The sequence below is a fragment of the Sorex fumeus genome, unplaced genomic scaffold, assembly GCF_029834395.1.
Source record: "Sorex fumeus unplaced genomic scaffold, SorFum_2.1 ptg000072l, whole genome shotgun sequence".
NCBI lineage: Eukaryota > Metazoa > Chordata > Mammalia > Eulipotyphla > Soricidae > Sorex > Sorex fumeus.
In genome coordinates, this window is record NW_026606129.1 from 68,286,622 (window position 1) to 68,307,024 (window position 20,403).

At 43.8% G+C, this 20,403-nt stretch overlaps 2 protein-coding genes across 2 annotated transcripts in view; one reads left to right on the forward strand and one right to left on the reverse strand.

The window, feature by feature from the left end:
- SLC25A26 (solute carrier family 25 member 26) overlaps window positions 1-20,403 on the forward strand; it is a 124,041-nt gene that overhangs the window by 11,933 nt on the left and 91,705 nt on the right. Inside the window, 1 exon segment of the mRNA XM_056129706.1 lies at window positions 7,076-7,204. Coding sequence (XP_055985681.1) covers window positions 7,076-7,204 — 129 coding nt within the window.
- Window positions 671-2,600, reverse strand: LOC130037568 (heterogeneous nuclear ribonucleoprotein F-like). The gene is given in 2 exon segments (XM_056129444.1): window positions 671-1,641; window positions 1,903-2,600. Coding segments are annotated over 2 exon segments (1,323 nt in total). The 5' UTR covers window positions 2,480-2,600; the 3' UTR covers window positions 671-895.

A 20,403-nucleotide genomic window follows, 5' to 3' on the forward strand; every position in this document is an offset into this window, starting at 1 on the left:
CTAAGGAATCCCTAGTTCAATATTAACAATGTATGAGACTTGAACAGGACATTACAAATCACTGACAAAGAATGAAACACACATGTCACAGGAGATTGGGACTGTGCTTCTATTGTTAAATAGGTGTTTCTGTTCCACTGTTTCCATTTCCACGTGACAATTAAAACAAACATCTGTTTAAGCCTCTTTTTAAGAATAAGGGAAACATAGACTTCATGCCCTAAAACTATTTTAAAATTCACACTTAAGTATTAAAAGAAATTCTCTTCAACCAACCAGCCATTTTGCTACTTTTTGGTGAGTAGATAGTCTGTGCCAGTCATTGTGAAAAAGTCTTTATTTTAAGAACAAAATTTAGTTAACAAAAATTTTTAACAAGTTTCACTTAGCAAAATACACCCAAAAGGAAATCACAGTACAAAGGAAGTTTTAAGTGAAGGCCTCATCAATTTCTATAGTATTAGTATTGTGTCTCAATTTTCAAAACTAACTTTTTAAAAAGCTTAAACTTAACCTAAAAGATTTTAAATGAAAATAAACTAGAATGAACAAACATGAGAAACGTTCCTCTTTGAATTAGGGATCTAGCACCTTGAGTTTTCCAGAAATAAACAGAACAGTACAAAACAAAACAAAACAAAAAAGCATGTCTCCCCAATGTGTTCTTGGTGAAGTGGTGTAAAAGATCCACACTGGACGTACTCAAAACTACTTTAACTCAGATAACATCACTTTGAAGTACACTACCAAAACATTAATTGAGAAAAACTGAAAATAGTTTTAGTTTACTCAATATCACATGCTAGAAGAAAGTTTGCATGAGAAAACACTGAAGAGGTAATTTTTTAATCCAGATTTCACAAACTCATGGTGCGAATGGGTCCCACAGCTTCCTCTAGAGAAATAATTGCTTTTCACTGCTTGTTGGCTGCATGTGAAAATTTGATTGAAATAACTCAAATGCTCCTACAAAACTAATATATCCACCCATGCTATTCTGGCCACTGTAGCCAGCCCCATAACAGCCACTCACGGACTGGCTCTCAAGGCCACTGTATGTGGACTGGGCAGACACCCCCATGCCTTACATCATCTGGCCACTATATGCCCCATTGCTGGCCCCTGTTGTGGAATTCAAGAAGAGTTCTATGTATCTGTGCTGCATGTTGGCCCTGTCTTTGGACATAGCTGCTACGGCTTCTTCATGAGTGGCAAATTCAACATCTGCTTCACCGGTTACTCTTCCATCAGGGCCAATCTCAATATGAACTCTCACTGGGTTGAGTGGAGAGAAGAAGTTGTAAATTTCGTTCTCAGTGGCTTTGTATGGCATCCCCCTCATGTGGACACAATGCCCAGTGGTGCTCTGGACAGTGAACTCGCCATCTCCATATCTGTGATCATACATCCCCGAGAGACAGTAACTGAGGTCTCTCCCAAAGAGGTTGGTGGTGAAGCCATAATCATCACTGAGGCCGCTGTACTCCTCTAAGCCCACGTAGCTTGCACTGTAGGCACCAGATCTCATTCTATCCAGCTCTGCTTGCTTAACAATGCCAATGTATCTCCTGGCTGTGCCAGGCCGATCATAAGGCCCAGGCCGCTGCACAGACATAAACCAGAGAGGGCTCTGAGTATGACCTAACTTCTTCCTGGCTTCTCTTAAAGGTAAAGGCCTTCCCGTTGTTCATCGATTTGCTCGAGCGGGCCCAGTAACGTCTCCATTGGAGACTTTGTTGTTACTGTGTCTGGCATATCGAATACGTCACGGGTAGCTTGCCAGGCTCTGCAGTGCGGGCGAGATACTCTTGGTAGCTTGCCGGGCTCTCCGAGAGGGGTGGAGGAATCGAACTCGGGTCGGCCATGCTGGCTCCGTGCAAGGCAAACACCCTACCACTGTGCTATCGCTCCAGCCCCGGCTTCTCTTAAACACTTCAATATACCTGTGCCCTATTCTCTCCTTGTGCTTCCCTAGCACCTTCTCTGCTAACTCCTGTGAAGCAAACTGCCCGAAGGCTTCCCCTGTAATCTTGCCCTCAGGGTCCACAGGCATTGTGATCCCCTTTGGCACGATTTCCAACCCTGAGAAGAACTGAACAATTTCTTCCTTGGTGCATCCAAATGGTAGTCCTCGAAGCCGCATGAAGCCGTCACTGGCGGTGTCAGCGCTGTTTGGACCACTGTGCTTCAACACCCAATCTGTCTTGGTTCTGTGTGACTTGAACACCTCAAAGTACTGGTGTCCCATGATTTCCCTGTCTTTTTTCAGGACCAATTTGACATCATTTTCTGATGCAAGTTCAATAAAAGCCTCACTACTCTGCCTGCCTTCTCTAGTGTAGATAAAATGAACACCTGCGGCCCCATCATGAATCGTGCAGCCGGAGAGGAAATTCTGCACATCCTCAATAGAACAGGACCATGGCAGGCCACGGAGCTTGACCACAAAGCCTTCACCTCCCTCAGGGCTCAACATCATGGACACTTTATAGGGCAGATGTCAAACGAGCTTGGGTGCAGATTTTTGTGGCACAAGAGGGTATGTATGCCCACAACTGGGATAGAATCCTAGTAGGCAACGAAGAGTCCTCAGCATACGCAGCCAGGCGCTCGGGGCACACACGCCACCATAGAGAGGAAGGCTCCAGTGACTTACTTTTGCTTTTTTTTTTTTTTTAAGCCACGAATACATACCGAATACACAACGGATAGCTTGCCAGGCTCTTCCGTGCGGGCGGAATACTCTCGGTAGCTTGCCAGTCTTTCCGAGAGGGATAGAGGCTTTTGGGGCGACCTCTAATCACCCTTGTAGGTGTTACCATATTTGAACCCTATCAATTATGGTACGACAATTCCTGAAGATGGGTATTTAGTGTCTTATGATGTGTCGCGCGGCTGCAAAGCGGCTGCACAGGTCCAGAAAGTATCCTGGAGTGTGGCGACGGCTGGGTAGTGGAAGTAGTGATTGCAGAGATGCGATCAAGGAAGACCTCAAAGAGAGAAGAGCAGAAGTACTGGTAGATGCAGCAGAAGCCGGGAAAAGTATTCATAACGCCCGCCTGTCCTTCACCAACTACAAGACCAAGATGACTGCCCTCCGACGTCCTGATGGATCCATCACATCCTCCAGAATGGCAATGGAGAAGATTATCCATGACTTCTACTCAAATCTCTTCAATAGCCATGTCCACTTGCCGACATAACAAATTCCACAGGATGGATATGTCGTTCCCAACGTTCTCCCTTCCAAAATCCGACACGCCATTTCGTTGGTAAAGAAACAAACAGCACCCAGCCCAGAAAAGGTCAGACCTGAACACCTGAAGAACCTGCCGTCAGTACTCATCAACACACTGGCTCGGCTCTTCACTCACTACCTGTCTGAATGCAAGGTTCCGTCCCAATGGAAAACCAGCAGGATCGTACTACTGTTCAAGAAGGGAGACATCCATGACATTGGCAACTATCGCCCGATCTGCCTATTGTCTGTCATCTACAAGTTGTTCACTCGAGTCATCCTAAATAGGATTGGCAGAACACTAGATGAAGGACAACCATGCGAGCAAGCCGGGTTCCGCAAAGGATTCAGCACCATCGACCATATCCACATGATAACCAAGCTCATTGAGGTTTCTCGGGAGTTCAAGATGCTGCTCTGTTTAACGTTCATTGATTTAAAGAAGGCCTTTGATTCTGTTGAGACGGAGGCGGTCATTGAAGCCCTAGCCAATCAGGGCATTCAAGCCCAATACATCAGGATCCTCCGTGAGCTGTATTGCGGATTCACTACCAGGATCTCACCATTCTACAAAGAAGTGATCATTGACGTCAAGAGAGGGGTGCAGCAGGGTGATACCATTTCACCGAAACTCTTCAGTGCCACCCTCGAGAACATCATGTGACGACTGGAATGGGAAGGAATGGGAGTGAAGATAGATGGTCGGCAACTACACCACCTCCGCTTTGCTGATGACATTGTTTTAATAACACCAAACATCAGCCAAGTGGCACAAATGCTGGCCGACTTTGACCGTGAGTGTGGAAAGGTAGGACTACAGCTGAATCTTATGAAGACAATGTTTATGAGAAACAGCCTCATTCCTGATGCCCCATTCGCTCTCAACAGAACGACCATCTCCGAATGCAACAGCTATGTGTACCTAGGTCGAGAGGTCAACATGACAAATGACCTGGCACCCGAGCTGTGCAGGAGGAAGATAGCGGCTTGGAACGCCTTCAAGAACATCGAAGAAATAGCTAAGAGGACGAAGAACCTCCGGCTCCGGGCACATCTCTTTGATTCCACTGTTCTTCCTGCATTAACATATGCCTCAGAGACCTGGGCCCTACGCAAACAAGATGAGAACGCTATTCAGGTCTCCCAAAGAAGAATAGAAAGAGCTATGCTTGGAATATCACATTTCACTCAAATGAGAGAAAGAATCTGGAGTTCTGACATCCGTCGACGATCAAGAATCAGGGACGCTGTCTCATTTGCCAAGGTGTCGAAAATCAGATGGGCTGGTCACGTAATGAGATTTAAAGACGACCGCTGGACTAGAGCTGTTACCGACTGGATTCCATGGGATGTCAAAAGACCGCGTGGCCGCCCACCTACCAGATGGTCAGACTTCTTCGTGAAGATCATGAACGATCGGTTTGAGGCTCTTCATGTTCCCAGAGTGAACAGATGCCACTGGGCTACACTAGCACACAACAGGGACAAATGGAGACGTTACTGGCGCCCGCTCGAGCAAATCGATGACTAACGGGAAGTTAAGTGATTAAGTGATTTTTAAGCCACATTATGTATGGCCATCTTATTCTATAATCAGTATTATTATTTTGGGGGCCACACCCAACTGTGTTCAGGGCTTCCTCCTTGCTCTAAGCTCAGGGATCACTCCTGGTGGAGCTCCAGGGACTATACTGGGTGCTGGTTGACTATATGCAAATCAAGTGCCTTACCGACTGTACTTTCCTTTGAGCTTCTGTACTATTTGTTTTAATTAATATACTTATTAGTTTTTTCAGATGCTTAGTTTTGTGTGTGTACATATGGGGGCGAGGGTGGATCCCAAGAAGTATTCATGATGACTGGTGGCCACTGCTGGTTAAATCCAACCATCTGGGTCAGATATTTGTGAGCTGGAGCCCAGGAATGCAGTGCTACTTTACCTTGTGCTGCTGGGGACCCCAGAACCTCCCTCCAGGGACCTTCTGGACTCTACCTGGTAGTGTTGGGGACCATGGTGATTAACTGGGGTCCCTAGGATGCAAAGAATGCATCTGCTTGGCCCAAATACTTCCATTGTTTACTAATAATTTGAGCAGCACTCAAAAGCAAATAAGTATACAAAAACAAAATACCACTTAAGCAGTGATCCCTCTCTCTCTCTCCCTCTCTCTCTCTTTCTCTCTTTCTCTCTCTCTCCCTCTCTCTCTCTCTCTCTCTCTCTCTCTCTCTCACACACACACACACACTCACATACACACGCACTCACTCACTCACATACTTAACATTCTTATTTAGACAACCACTGCTTCAGATTTCTTAAATTCTGGGACTGTTTCCATTGTCCTTGACTACAGTGTGACCATGTTCAAACACCTTTTCAGTGTTTGAGCCATTCACTTACCTTTAGTGAAAGTTGCATATAGTACGAGGAAGATCTTTAGACTTGTTTTGTCGTTGAGAATGCAGCTGAACACAGTTCAGTTTTATCCCTCCCTCCCCACCCATATGGTCCCCTGAGCACTGCCAGGTCAGCCCCTTGAGGCCCCTCCCAGAACTGTTGGATATCTCCCTGGAGGACTTGAACATCCCTAGGGTGATCATCCCTGGATGGTCCTCAGCACCTCCAGCCCCAATGTGCTGCTCAGAACCTCTAGCCTGGTTGGCCAAGAATTACCGTGAGTGGCCTCTAAGTTGCCTGAGCACTGCTGAGCAGCCTATTTTAAATTTCAGCTTCTGCTTTTTTTCTTTTTATCACCTATCCTCCTCCTTCCCCAAAGAGTTGATTATTGCCTTGAGGAGCTGATGTAGCAAAAAGTAGCCATGGTGATTGGGGTAGCCTGCAATGACATATTCTGGATGAGATGGTTTATTGGGTTAAAGTATATGTTTTCAGTTTCATCTTGCTTATAAATCTGTGCAGCTAATTTTTCTTGAGTATTTATTTTCTTGGTGAGAGATATTTTGGATCATAAAAACTTACATCCTTTTCCTTTTTGAGGTGTGTGTCTGTAAGGTTAGGACCATCCGACAGTGCTTGGGGGCTAGTCCTGCTTCTGTGCTCAGTAGTGACCCCTGAACGGTGCTCTGGGAACCATATATATTGCTTGGAATTCGGATTAGCTCAACATCACGTAAAAGGCCTTAACACCTAGGATGTCTCTTCAGCCACCTAAGACTTTATACCCCATATATGAAGCTCACTAAAAATGTTGTGATTTTAGGGGTTGGAGCAATAGTATAGTTGGTAGGGTGCTTACCGGGCACACTGCTGACCCTATTCAATCCCTGTTACCCATATAGTTTCCCGAATCATCCAGGAGTGACTCTGAGTGCAGAGCCAGCAGTAAGCCCTGAACAGAGCCGAGTGTGGCCCAAGAACAACAACAAAAAAATTCAAAAACATTGTGACTTTAGTACTTAAAGTGGTTAATGCCAGGTTAGTTCTTATACTTCTTTCTTTCTTTCTTTCTTTCTTTCTTTCTTTCTTTCTTTCTTTCTTTCTTTCTTGCCTCACACCTGGCAATGCTCAGGGGTTACTCCTGGCTCTGCACTCAGGAATTATTCCTGGCGGTGCTTGGGAGACCATATGGGATGCTGGGAATCGAACCCGGGTGACCGCGTACAGGGCAAATGCCCTACCTGCTGTGCTATCACTCTAGCCCCCATCTTAGACTTCTTCAGGGCATGAATTTTTTCTTTTATAAATTTAGGGCATATAATAGTAAGTTTTGTAAGTGGGTGGGGAAAATATATGTTAACTGTTACCTTTATTAGATATAATTAAATAGTTTAGATTTTTTAAATATTAAGTTTGAATATGTGTTTAGCTTTGGAAAGACTGGCTTATTTTAAATTTCAGCTTTTGCTTTTTTATCACCTATGAATATGTGAAAAGTTTTTTGCACACTGATTCATCTTTATATTTGGTGCCTGTGAAGCATATGTTGGCTGCCTCGGCTGGAGAAGTGGTAAGTAACCAGTTGTGCATGTGAAAATCAGAAATGCAGATCAGTCATGCATATATCTATAGCACAGTCACTATTTGCATTTTAAAAGACAAGTCTTTTTTATTTTTTAATATTTTTTAGACAAGACTTAAAAGACAAGTCCTAAATCCCAGTACATGTAAATTAATCAACCATAATAGTTAAGAGAGTCTAGGTAGGAGGAAAGAAAAAATTCAGCCATTTACCAGAGATAAGTCTAAAACAATTACATAGAAAGAATTGAATTACCCATGCAGGTGCCATGTCTTAGTATAAAGTTAACATAACTGAGCTGGAACTTCGTTTTCTAGACTTCTCATTTGATAGTGGTTCTAGGTTAGTCTCCATACGTGTGCACAAACACACACACACACAAATTTGTCTAAGATTGAATTTGTGTTTTTGTTTTGAAATTTCATGTAGGTTGAACTCTGTTGCAGTTCATACCCTTACGCGTGGGCCTTGGGCAGTTGCTTCTTTGACTCACCAGGAAACCTCTGGAGCTTCCTTAAATTCTGAGTCAGAAGTGAAGGTGACCGCTTACACATCAGCCCCCACAGCATCAAGGTTGGTCATAGATGAGTTCTGATTTTTCCTGGCTCTTCTGCATTTTGGATTCTTCTTCCCTTCTTGATCACCTGCTCTGAGGCTCTGAGGCTTTTGTCTAGCAGAAATACCAGTTCTGTATCACTTGCTTAGCCAGATCCTGCAATTAAAGTGGTTCTGCTTCATATAATAACCCCTTTTTCAGTCATTTATTGTGGTTCTTCTTGTCTCAACCCTATGTAACTCAGTTACTGACAACCAGTCAGTAATATTAATCACAGGTGAGAAGACAACTTGGTCAAGGAGGCCATCTTATAATTCTAGGAATAGTTCTGGGTGATGCAACAGACCTGACCTGAACTAAGTCTCGAAATATAAAGCAAACATTGCCAGGACTTTTGTTTTGGGCCATGTTTGACAGTGCTCAGGGGCTCTCCTGCTCGGTGTTCAGGGGTCATTCCTAGAGACGTTCAGGGGACCAGGGGCAATGCTGGCATCCAACCAACATCAGCCCCTGTACTGTCTCTTCAGCCCCCACAACTTGCCAGAAGTCTAAGGAGAAAGGAATGAAACTGTGACCTTTATAGGAGAGGTCTGTATCTCATAGTTTAAGACCAGGTGGATGTTAAAGATCACAGAGATTTGAATGGCACAGTGGCAGGATTGGTCTCCTGGCTATGCATTGAAGCTCTGCCTGTAACAATTACAGATTACTGATTATTTTCCTTGAGATACTTGGGTTGTTAATATGAACCAATCATTAGTTTACCTAAAAAAATCATTTACCAAATAATGAGACAATGCTGTATAGATCATTTGGCTTCTTATCATAATGACTTAAAATCAGAGCACAGGAGCTGCCGGGTTAGTACAGTGCATAAAGTACTTGCCCTGCATGCTGCCTACCCAGATTCAGTACCCCATATGGTAAGCCCCTCCAGGAATGCCAGGGCACTGCCAGGGGTGGCCCTCAAGCCAAAAATAAAATAAAAGCTTCTTAATTTATTTTGTACTTTTTCTTCAGGAAATGCTTGATAAGTGTACACTCTGTCTTCTTGTTTTAGTAACTTGTTCCAGTTAAAATTTAGTTTGAGATTCATACAAGTGAGGTCAGTAAAGTAACAGAAACATGAATTTTGAGAAAACAGATCTTTGTAGGTAAAAGGAAAACATTTATATCGTTAGTAATCAGAAAGGTATAGTGATAAAATAATTGATACAATCATGGTCTTCCACACATTTGCTTTGATGTAAGATTGTTATGAGCAGATTTCTTAAAAACAACAGAGTATTTTGATAATGTATCCATACTTGTAAATTGTCTATAAGTGTACATAGAAACTTAGAAACAAAAGAATATTGCTATAATAACCAATACTTGTAGCAGTAGCTTGATTAAAAATTAATGATGAATCAATAAAAATATAATTGCAACCTTCTACCTTATGGTTGTAATTTGGGATATGTAAAATCAATCAAATAAGATTTAATATATAATAATAGTCATAAGAGTCCCATTTGTACCATTTTTATTAGGGAGTTTTCTGTACCAAATCTCTAAAGCCTGATCTCAATTATTTCACAATTCAGTTTTCATTACACACTGAATAAGTCCTGTGAGAAGAAGAATCTGTAATTAGGTGAGATGTGTTGGGGAAGTTTTAATTTAGTGCAGTAGCTACTGTAACATTATAAAGGTTGTATTTTCCCCCATCTTTTTTTTATTAAATTTTTTAATTTTATTTATAAAGTAGTTTACAATGTTTGATACATTTAATGTTTGAACACCAATCCCACCACCATTATACCTTCCCACCACCATATTTCAGATGTTTCCATCCTGAACACCAACCCAAGCCTCAAATAAGAACCGAAATAATTGATTTTGTATTGTTTGTTATGAAAAACTGCAGAAAATGCTCCAAAAAAGTTTCCTGAGAGAAAAGTATGTGAAGATTGCTGTATTTCACCCAGAGGCCTTTAAGTCCTTCTATAAGAGATCAGTAACATGTTGTTAAATTTCATCAGTAATGAAATTTCTTTACCACCCAGAGCTTTGTGTGCTTATATATGTGTGTGTTTGTGTATGTGTGTGTGTGTGTGTGTGTGTGTGTGTGTATCTGTAAAAAACAACATTTCCCTCTAAGAGTTGTTGCCTCTTTAAACCCCATTAAATGTGGTGCAGTAAGTTTGGGGTATGGGTGGTGTGAGACATGAGATGTCTCGTAGTCCAGGAATACATTCACTTGTGGGTGAGTCTCAGATGGATCCTGAAGGCGGAGGTTGATTTCTGGAGGTTTTCAGCTGCCAGCGCTGGGTCCCTTGGGACACGGAGGGCCCCCGAGTGAAATAGCCTGGTCTGGGGTCTAGTGGCATGGTTATGGCGTGTGTTGTGTTATGTTCCCTTCTGGGAGAGAAGGACAAACCCTCCCCCCTTCTCTTTTAAAGGCTTTCTATTAGAACTTCTCCTGGGCCTTTCTTTTAGCTTTAAGTTCAGAAATGAACAAACAATAAAATTTCTTTACCACCCAGAGTATTCACTGTGAATATGATATCTGCCTGGCCAACACGTATGAATTTTCTTATACATACAGATGCTGGTAGATTGCCCTTTAGGGCCCTCTGCCAGCTTGGAATTAAGAAAGCTGAGAGATCATGTTGTGTTTTGCCTTCTGACATAGAGAGTGTCCACGCATCAGTTAGAAATGAAAGTTTTAGAGATAGTAGCCAAAGTGCTGGTTTCAAACAAGACTCCTTGATTGTTCTGCTCTTCACTGATATTTAGATATCTCTGGCTTCGGATGATCAAAAGTTTAAATTTATATCCTAGTACACAGTGACTTTTTTGTGTTGGCTCCACAGCGCCAAATCGAATAGACTAGCCGTGGCATAGACCAAGGAGTGCTGCTCACATGCTGATAACAGGTGTGATTCCATTTTTGTTCATCACTCAAAGAATTCCTGGCTTTAATAAGTTCCAGAGTTTTGAAGGTTGCAGGCATGTCGAGTTGGGTTTTGCAGTTAGAAATAGCCTTGCTCCCATGTCTGACTTCTTTGAGGCCCTTCCTTGCCTTTGAAGAGCCTTGAAAATGAAGCCAAGGTCCACAGTTCAGCTATTTGAGCCAGTCCCCAGGTCAGTGAACCTGCTCTGGGGGTCCCACTGGCTATCAGCGTCTAGTGATATTTTGGGGCCCAGGCAGTGCCCAGGGGCTGATCCTGGCAGAATGCTCATGGGTTGATTCCTTGTGTTGTTTGGAATAAAAGCTTCCTTCACGCACAGCATGTGCCCATGGTCACGTTTCTGTTTGTGGCTTTCAGCTCCATACCCCATGGTGCTTGCAGCAACTCCCAGCTCTCTGCTTGGGTGTCACTCTCTGTGGTGCTTGGGGGACTGTGCAGTGACAGCCAAGACCAGCATCTTAAGTCCTGTACTGTCTCCCCAACTCCTAAACTCACACTTTGATTCCATCTCTCTGCTGAAATCAGCCCCCAGAGGGTGAGGTGCGGGTTCTGTCAGGAGGGTCGTCAGCTGCACAGCAGAGAGCCCACCACCGCTGGGCTTTCCTAAGGGGGCATGTCAGCAGTTGGTCAGGCTGTTATTTAAAAAGTGTATCTAGCATGTTTCGTGATCTTTGTTGGTCTCCACTCAACACGGGAATAGAAGGTTGGCAACTTTTCAAATGTGTTTTATCTTTTGAACTAATCATGTTAGATATTGAAGCACCCACCAGTTAACGAGGATTAATTCTCCTTTGCCATTTGGAGAGCTAGTACAGCAGGTCGGGCATTGGCCTTGCACTTGGCCGACCTGGGTTTGATCCCTGCTATCCCTTATGGTCCTCTGAGCCTGCCAAGAGTCATCTCTGAGCTTAGAGTTAGAAGTAGATTTGGCTAGATGTGGCCCTAAATACACACACACACACACACACACACACACACACACACACACACACACACAATCATTTTTGCAGCTGCAACAGCTTTGGGACTGGGAAGACAGCTCAGAGGGCCAGAACACATACCTGACATGTACACAGGGTGCCAAGTTCGACCCTCAGAACTGTATGCTTCCCTCTTCCCCACAGTGCTGCCACTTGTGAAATTGTTAGGCCCACATTGCAGGGCTGAGTGTTGGCAGCTGTGTCCTTTGGGCTCTAAGCACTGTGGGGAGGTCCCCTATTGGCCCCCTCCAAATCCTGCTTCTCATTGTCATACTTAAAGCCTTTCCTTGCTATATCCTCCCCCATCACTTGCACCTTTTTGATCCCCCACCCTCCACTGATAAAGGCCATTTTTGGTTCCATTCACCTTAGTTTCCTCTGCTACTTTCTTCCTTGAGTGTGGATTTGGGTCTTAAGTCTTTATTGTGTTCCAGGCACTGAGGATAAAACAAGATTCTGATTTTTTTTTTAATTAGTGAATCTCCTTGAGTTACAGTTACAGACTTACAAATTTCTGTGCTTGTGTTTCAGCAATACAATGGTCGAGGACCCATCCCTCCACCAGTGCCCATTTTCCACCACCAATGGTCCCAGCATTCCTCTCATCACCCCCAAGATTCTCATTTTTTAAGATTTGAGTCTGGAGGTGGAGCTGAGTGTGGAAGTCTGCAAGAACATGTGAGGCTCCGGGTCTTAAGGAAAATACAAGTTGCCTCCAGGCAAGGGAAGGTTTGCTTTGTCTGGATGCTGGTGGGTGGAGGCATTCAGGAAAGCCCTCCCAGGTGAGTTGACCCTGAAGCCACAGTCTAGACAGTGATAGTCCTTAGGTTGGTTGGTGTAGAGAGGAGTCCTGAATGTATGAAAAAGCACTTTCATTTGTGAAATGGAGCACAGGGATGGCTGGTAGCCCCACGTCGTCTGGATGTGATGGAGGGGAAAGTGGGGGGAGGGCCTCATCTTCCATGGTAAGGAGTCTGCCCCACTTCCTTTGACAGCTGTGTAGAAGTGGTTGTGTCTGAATGAAGGGGTGGTGACAAGTTGAGGTGCAGGAGGATGCAGAAGGAGAAAAGTGGGTGCACGAGATGTTCAAGGAAAGATGGTGGTGCTCAGAGTCCACTCCCTGTACAGTGCCTGGGGAACCAGGTGGTATTGGGGAGCAGACTGAGCCTCCAGCACACACAGCTTGCACTCCAGGCAGGTGAGCTGTCCTTGTGCCAAAGCTGTCACTCTAGTTAAAGTGCTTCTGGGGGCCAGAGTAACAGTATAGCAGGTTGGATCAGACCAACTCAGATATGGGTCCCTGGCACCTCATATAGTCCCCTGAGCCTGCCATAGCACATGTGTGTCTCCTTTGGCATGTTCTGTCTTTGTCATGTGCTTCACCTCTTCAATAGCTAAGTTCAGTAAGTACACACCTGCTTCTCAGTTGGCATAGCACCAGCGCCTGAGAGAATGTAACGCAAGTACAAGTGTTATAGTACAGTGGGTACTTGCGGCTGACCTAGGCTCGATCCACAGCATCCGATGTTGTTCCCTATCAGGAATGATCCCTGAGTGTAGCACAAACATGTCAGGAGTTATCCCTGAGTGCAGAGCCAGAAGAGAGCCCTAAGCACCACTAAGTGTGGCCCCAAAGCTGAGGAGAGTTGTGGGAGGGAGAGGAAGAAGAGGACGGAGAGAGTGCCGGGGTCAGGGGGAGGGTTGGGGCTTGGCGCCAAGTTCCAGCAGCTGATGGGGAGAGACAGTTCTTCCAGATCTATGTGCAGGGACTGTTCTACCACCATCACGCCAGTGTCCTCACGACTCCCTCCGTCCCTTGTTTCAGATTGTGTTCTATTTCAGGAGCTTGCTTTTCTCTCCCTGGTGTGCTGGAGAGGACCAGATTCCATGGCGGTGAGTCCTGGCCTAGCACAGTGCATTTTACTGATATATTTAATTAAGAGAACAAGAGTGAGGAGAAGCTTTGCATTGGCCCTTTATTTCAGGGAAGTGTTAGTTCATAGAACAAAGTTAAGCCCAGCTTTATTATAGAATGAGTGAAGAAAGAACATTTTCATCTAGGGTGAAGTTGGGTTTTTTAGGAACCCTCTAATACTACAAGAGGTGACTTGGTCAGTTATTGGGTCTACAATCAAGAATCCCTAATACTTTTATTCAGGTACCAGACTCATGAAGGAGGAATAGCTATGTCTTTGGGAGTCTGAGCATTATACTTAACACAGCCTTATTTTTTTTCAGATAGCTTGTGATTAGGATTCACAGGAGCGAAGGGAATTGATTTGTGATGGCACACTTTTTTCTTATTTGAGAGCTGCTACATATCTAGTTTGGTGATTGGTGCTGAGAAACTAATTTTATTTTTATTTTTTTATTTTTATTTTCTCTCTCTCTCTATTAGTGAAACACCATGAGGTACAGTTGTAGACATACAAACTTTCGTGCTTGGGTTTCAGTTATACAATGATCGAGTACCCATCTCGCCACCAGTGCTCATTCTCCACCAACAATGATCCCAGTTTAACAGACTCCTTGAAGACTGTAAAAGTAGTAAGTTTGGAGCCGGAGACAGTACAAGAGTTAAGGGGCTTGCCTTGCATGTAGCTCAGATTGATCCCTGGTACCACATATGGTAGCAGGTGCATTTCACTGCATACCACCAGGAGTGATTCATGAGTATTGAACTAGGACTTTCGCCCTGAATACTGCCTAGTGCGGTCCCAGCCTTCCCTACCTCAAGAAAGCATTTATGATATAATCGGAAGCTATATTTTTAAAAAATTAAACCACTGTGAGATAGTTACAAAGCTTTCATTATTGAGTTTCAGTCATAAAATGATTGAACACCCATCCCTCCACCAGTGCACATTTTCCACCACCAATGTCCCCAGCATCCCTCCTGCCACCCCCACCTGACCCCACCTTCTGCCTTTATGGCAGACAGTTTCCTTCTTACTATCTCTCTACTTTTGGGCATTATGGTTTGCAATGCAGATAAGAGAGGCCATCGTGTTTGGTTAAGGGCCTATCTTGAGCTTCGTCAAGAAGCAATGTGTGGGTCATGAGCTGTTAGGTTTCACAGATCAGTGTAGAACTGTGATTTGTTTGGGTATTTGTTGTGTGTCTATGGCCATTGCATAACCTCACTCAGTTGGCCTTCCCCTATCTTGAAAAACAGGGTGTCATCCAACCTAACATCACCCCTCTCTCAGGTTTTACAAGGATTAGGTGACTAAACACTTACGAAGCACTCAGCCTAGCACTTGATAAGTAAGTGTCCCCCAAAAGTGTTAACTCTAGTCCCGTGCCACATAAGTGGTTACATGTAGCACTTTTAAAAATATTATTGTTTGGGGAGGGAATTAGTTGGATTCAAAGTTTAGTTTTCAACGGTTGTGAGTATTAAAGTGCTGCATAATATTGATAACAGAATACAAAGACAACCATTTCTTTCTTTTTTTTTTTTTTGTGTCACACCCAGTGATGCTAAAGGGTTGTCTGTGGCTCTGCACTCAGGAATTATTCCTGGTGGTGCTCTGGATACTATATGGGATGCTGGGGACTGAACCCGGATCCGCCTCGTGCAAGGCAAATGTCCTACCTGCTGTGCTATCACTTCAGCCCCCCTAAGCAACCACTTCTCTGTGTACTTCCAGGGGCATTTTGTTTTGCTGTTAATGTGATTTTATTTATTTTAAAATTTTTTATTAGTGCATTACTGTGAGGTACAGTTACAGACTTACAAACTTTCGTGCTTGTGTTTCAGTCATACAATGCTTGAGACCCATCCCTCCCTCCACCAGTGCCCATTCTCCACAACAGATGATCCCAGTATCCCTCCCCCTCTATCCCATCCCCCACTCCACCTGACTCCGCCTCAGTGGCAGGGCATTTCCTTTTGTTCTCTCTTTCCCTTTGGGTGTTGTGGTTTGCGCTAACGGTATTGAGTGGCCATCCTGTTCAATGTATAGTCTACTTTTGGCACACATCTCCCATCTCAAGCGGGTCCTCCAACCACACTTTACCTGGTGTTCCCTTCTCTATTTGAGCTGCCTTTTCCTCCAGCATGTGAGGCCAGCTTCCAAGCTGTGGAGCAAACCTTCCAGGAGCATTTTTGTCTTTTGCCTTTTAGTGTAATATTTCTAACATGGAACTGGAGGTGGAAAATGATTTAACATAGGTTGTATTATAAACGGAGATCACTCAGGGTCTGTTAAAATAAGAACAAGCCTCCTTAAGAGTCCTAAAATTGTCTTTCAGTTACTCTGGTAAATTAAATAATGACCTCATAAAGATATTCTAGATGCTAAAACCTGTGGAAATGTTACCTAACACGACAAAAGGGACTGCAGATATAATTAAGCTAACAATCTGGAAATGGAAAGAATTTTGGCATTATCTCACTGGGCCTGGAACAATCACATGGGCTCTTGTAAAGAGGAACGCAGGAGTGAGAGAGTGCTTTTAAGATACTCTGCTTCTGCCTTGCAGATGGAGGAATAAAGGTGGTCTCCAAAACCAAGGAAATGAGTGCACTCTTATAGCTTCCAGACAAAATAACCACACTGATATGTCGCTTTTAGCTAGTTGGACCCATTTTGGACTCCTGATCTTCAAAGTTATGAGTAAATTTGTTTTAAATCTATAAAAATTGTTAGCTCAAATTTTAAAAATTAGTATTTTAAAAAAGTACCATCAGAAGGAAATTAATTCACCTACCATTAATCACTGCCACTTTTTATTGGTAGAAATCTGTAAATATTTTGTTGCATCCATTCATGAGGATTTTGTTGCCTCCAATGAAATTATGACTCATTTCTGTTGTGGAAAGGTCCAGAAGTAAGAAATCCATTTTTTTGGGGGGGGGATCATACCCAGCAATGCTCAGGGGTTACTCCTGGCTCTGCACTCGGGAATTACTCCTGGCTGGGACTCAAACCTGGGTGGGCCACATTCAAGGCAAACGCCCTACCCACTGTACTATGACCCCAGCCCCAAGAGAAACCCATTTAAAGTTTGGAGTCTGTGAAATTTTCTGAGCAATCTTTAGAAACAAGACCTAAAAGATTATATATTTGTTTTTACTGAGAAGATAGTTGGCTTCCTGTCTAGAATCTAGATTATCTTATCAGGCAAGAGAAGACTACTGTTTAGAGCAATTAAATCTTTTCTAATTACTAGATGTTTGTGTCAGAAGAATCCTATAAGTGAGGAAGGTGTGATGGGCTTATGTTCCTGAATGAGTGGATAGAATTTAGACTCTGAAAGAGGAAATTCTCATTTAGAAATTGCTGTTCAGGTTACCTACACCTGTGATTCTATTTATAGCCAGAAGATGGCAGAATTGACACACAAATGAACTATTACAATGGTTTTGGTTTTAAATGATTAGGTATTCTTAATCTGGAATCATGCTTGCTAGACAGGATTTGGGAATAACACAAGAAGTGAAATAAGACACAAGCAAGCGAACTCTTCCTTCAAAAATTATCAGCGTCAAGGCTTTTCTTTCATTTGCTTCATTGAGTTTGTTTGGCAAAGTGCAAAGTAACTTTGCTTTGAATGTGATTAATTTTCTATTGAGCATATTATAGATTATCTTGTATAAGCATAACTAGTTGATACCTTAACTCAGGACCTCCAGTAGCTGTCTGAGGCTGAGGATAGTGCTGGCCTTCATTCTGTACATGTGATGTTTTTCATGTAGGCATGCCTCCATGTTAAAGTTAATTTACCAACCAGGCACAATCAGAGTAATAAAATAATACAAATCCAACAGTTATAACACTAGATTGCAATAAAGATTATATGAATGGGGTGGTGCTCAAAGTGTCCTTTTTTAAAATAAGTAAATCAAAAAGTTTTATTGAAAGAAATTTAGAGAAATGTTGGAGGTGGGGGAGAGGAGGCAGACAGAGACGCAGGACAGCAGAGAGAGGAGAGAGATGGACTAAATGGGAAGGGGAGAGAGGGCAGGAGAGAGAGGGGGAGAGAAAGAGGAGAGACGGGGGAAGGAAGGAGGAGAGAGGGAGAAAGAAGAGACAGAGGGAGGAAGGGATAGGAAGGAAGGGAGGGAGGAGAGAGGGAAGAGGGAGGGAGGGATGTCTGGCACTATTGGCGGGTCCCTGGCCCCATGCAAGACAGGTGCCCTGTGCTGTCCTATTGCTCAGGCCCCTAGACAATTTCTTTTTAAATTTTACATTTTACCCCAAACTACCTGCCTGTCACATCCCCTCTTCCCACGAGATTCCATCCCCTTAAATCTCTCAGGGGTACATGAGTCTAATAATTGCTTCCTGCTGGCAAAGGCATGGAGCTTTGTATGTTTAGGGAGAGAGATCTCATGGTAACAGTATTAATGGGTCCCTGGCAGTGGTTTACTGGATTGCAGAATTGCCAGTTTAAAGGAGAAAGTCGATAGATTAGACAGCTTTTATAACTATTGGCCCTGGAGGAGAATAGCTCTCCTGGCCCAAAGAGGGCAGAACGTTTAAGGACACAGGAAAGTAGTGCCCGGGGTATTAGCTTCTGTTCCTGTCGTTTGCGTTCTGGTATGTCTGCTGTAAGAGAAATTGTTAGTTTCTGCCTTTACTGGCCACAGACACTTAACATAGCTTTCAATGTTTTTATTGTTGTTTTGGGGCCACACCTGGGTTGCTGGGGGTTGGGTTGACTGCATGCAAGGCAAGAACCTTTTTTGCTATAGCTCCAGCCCTTAGTGTTTTTGTTTTATAAAAAAGTTTGCCATTCCCAGCTCTGCTCTGGGCTTCCTCATGGTTCTGTGCTCAGGGATCATTCCTGGTGGACTGAGGGGACCATTTGGAGGTGCCAGGGATCAGACCCTGGCCTGGCCATATGCAAGACCACAAATGCCTTCCTTGCTGTATCTTCTCTCCAGCGCCGTTGTGTTGGGTTTGCTTCTAGAGAAGTTTCAAGTCCTCAGTGGGTTTACGGCAACAGTTTGATTCACTATATGTCAGAGTCCGGTTGCTGGATGATCTTGATGGAGTTGATTTTTCCCTGGAGAGAGGAACTCGACTAGAAATCCCGTGAAGTTTGATAGCAGTGAAAGTGCTTAAGATAACCTGCTAGGGCTTCCTCCATTTAGGCCATAATTGATCTAACAGGGATCCAGTTTTCCTGGTTTTTGGTAAGACCCAACTACCAGACTGAATTTTGTTGGGGTAAGTAATTCTCTAATTGGGTGAAGTAAAACAGTATTTCCATATTCTTGAATAGCTTGCTGCACTGTGCTGTCCTAAATTGATAACATACTTAGTTAATTTAATTTAATTTTAAAAAATTTTTATTAGTGAAACACCATGAAGTACAGTTGTAGACTTACAAATTTTTGTGCTTGGGTTTCAGTTATACAATGATCAAGTACCCATCCCTCCACCAGTGCCCATTTTCCACACCCCATCCTTCCATTCCACCCTACCTCTGTGTCAGGGCATTTCCTTTTGTTCTCTCTCTCCTTTTGGGTGTTGTGGTTTGCAAAAGATTTAGAGTCCCTGAGTCCAGTAAGAAGTCTTTGGCTTAAAAGGGCCTCCCGGGGTGGAGCGATAACATGGTGGGTAAGGCATTTGCCTTGGACGAGGCCAACCCAGGTTCAATTCCTAGCATCCCATATAGTCCCCCGAGCACTGCCAGAAGTAATTCATGAGTGCATGAGCCAGGAGTAACCCCTGTGCATTGCCAGGTGTGACCCAAAAACCAAAAAAGGGGCGTCCCATTCAGTAGTTCAAAGAGACCCCCCTTTCAGGTTTGCCTTTGGAGCTTATCTGTACTGAGACTATAGCAAGGGTGAGAGCCAAGACTCATGAGGTTTGTAGGCTGTGGTTAAATTACTTCCTACTTCCTGACAACTGCGGGTGCCAGACTTTGTGCAGTTGACATGTGTGTGTGTGTGTGTGTGTGTGTGTGTGTGTGTGTGTGTGTAATCATACCTGGCAGTGTCTGGGGTTTTCTCCTGTCTCTGAGCACAGGGATCACACTTGGTGGATGTGTGGGGACTGTATAGGTTGCCATGTCTTGAATCCAGGTCGATTGTATGCATGGCAAAAACTTTAACTCCTATACTATTGCTCCAGCCCTGATACTTTTTAGAGCAGAGACAAAATCTAGAGATTTTTGAAAAAAATTTTTGCTCAGGGGTTCCTCCTGGCTCTGCACTGAGGAATTATTCCTGGCAGTGTTTGGAGGACCATATAGGATGCCAAGGATAAAACCTGAGTTGGCTGTGTGCAAGGCAAATGCCCTACCCTCTGTTCTATCCCTCTGGCCCCTCTTGAGGTGCTTTCAAAGTGAAAAATTTCCTCTCTGTGGTGACTTAGGTAAGCAAAATCTAGGGATTATTTCCTGAAGTATAAATTTAGAAATGCTTCTCTCGCTTTCTCAGTGTGGGCGGGGAAAGCTTTTCCCACCCAGCAAAGGTGTCCATGAGAACCAATACATATTTGTGCTCTGAGCGTTTAGGCGTTTATAGGAAGTCCATTGCCAGACCTCCCCTGGGCGAGTTCCTCCATGCTAACACGTGGTGCCAGGAGAGGAGAAGCAGGATTCCCATGAGGGGTGTTAACAGCACACGCAGCACAACTTCAGATATCTCACTGTACAATGAAACAGTGGGAAGTGAGGCCACAGGTAAGGGGGGACTGCTGCAATCATGATACACATTGAATGAAAAAGGATT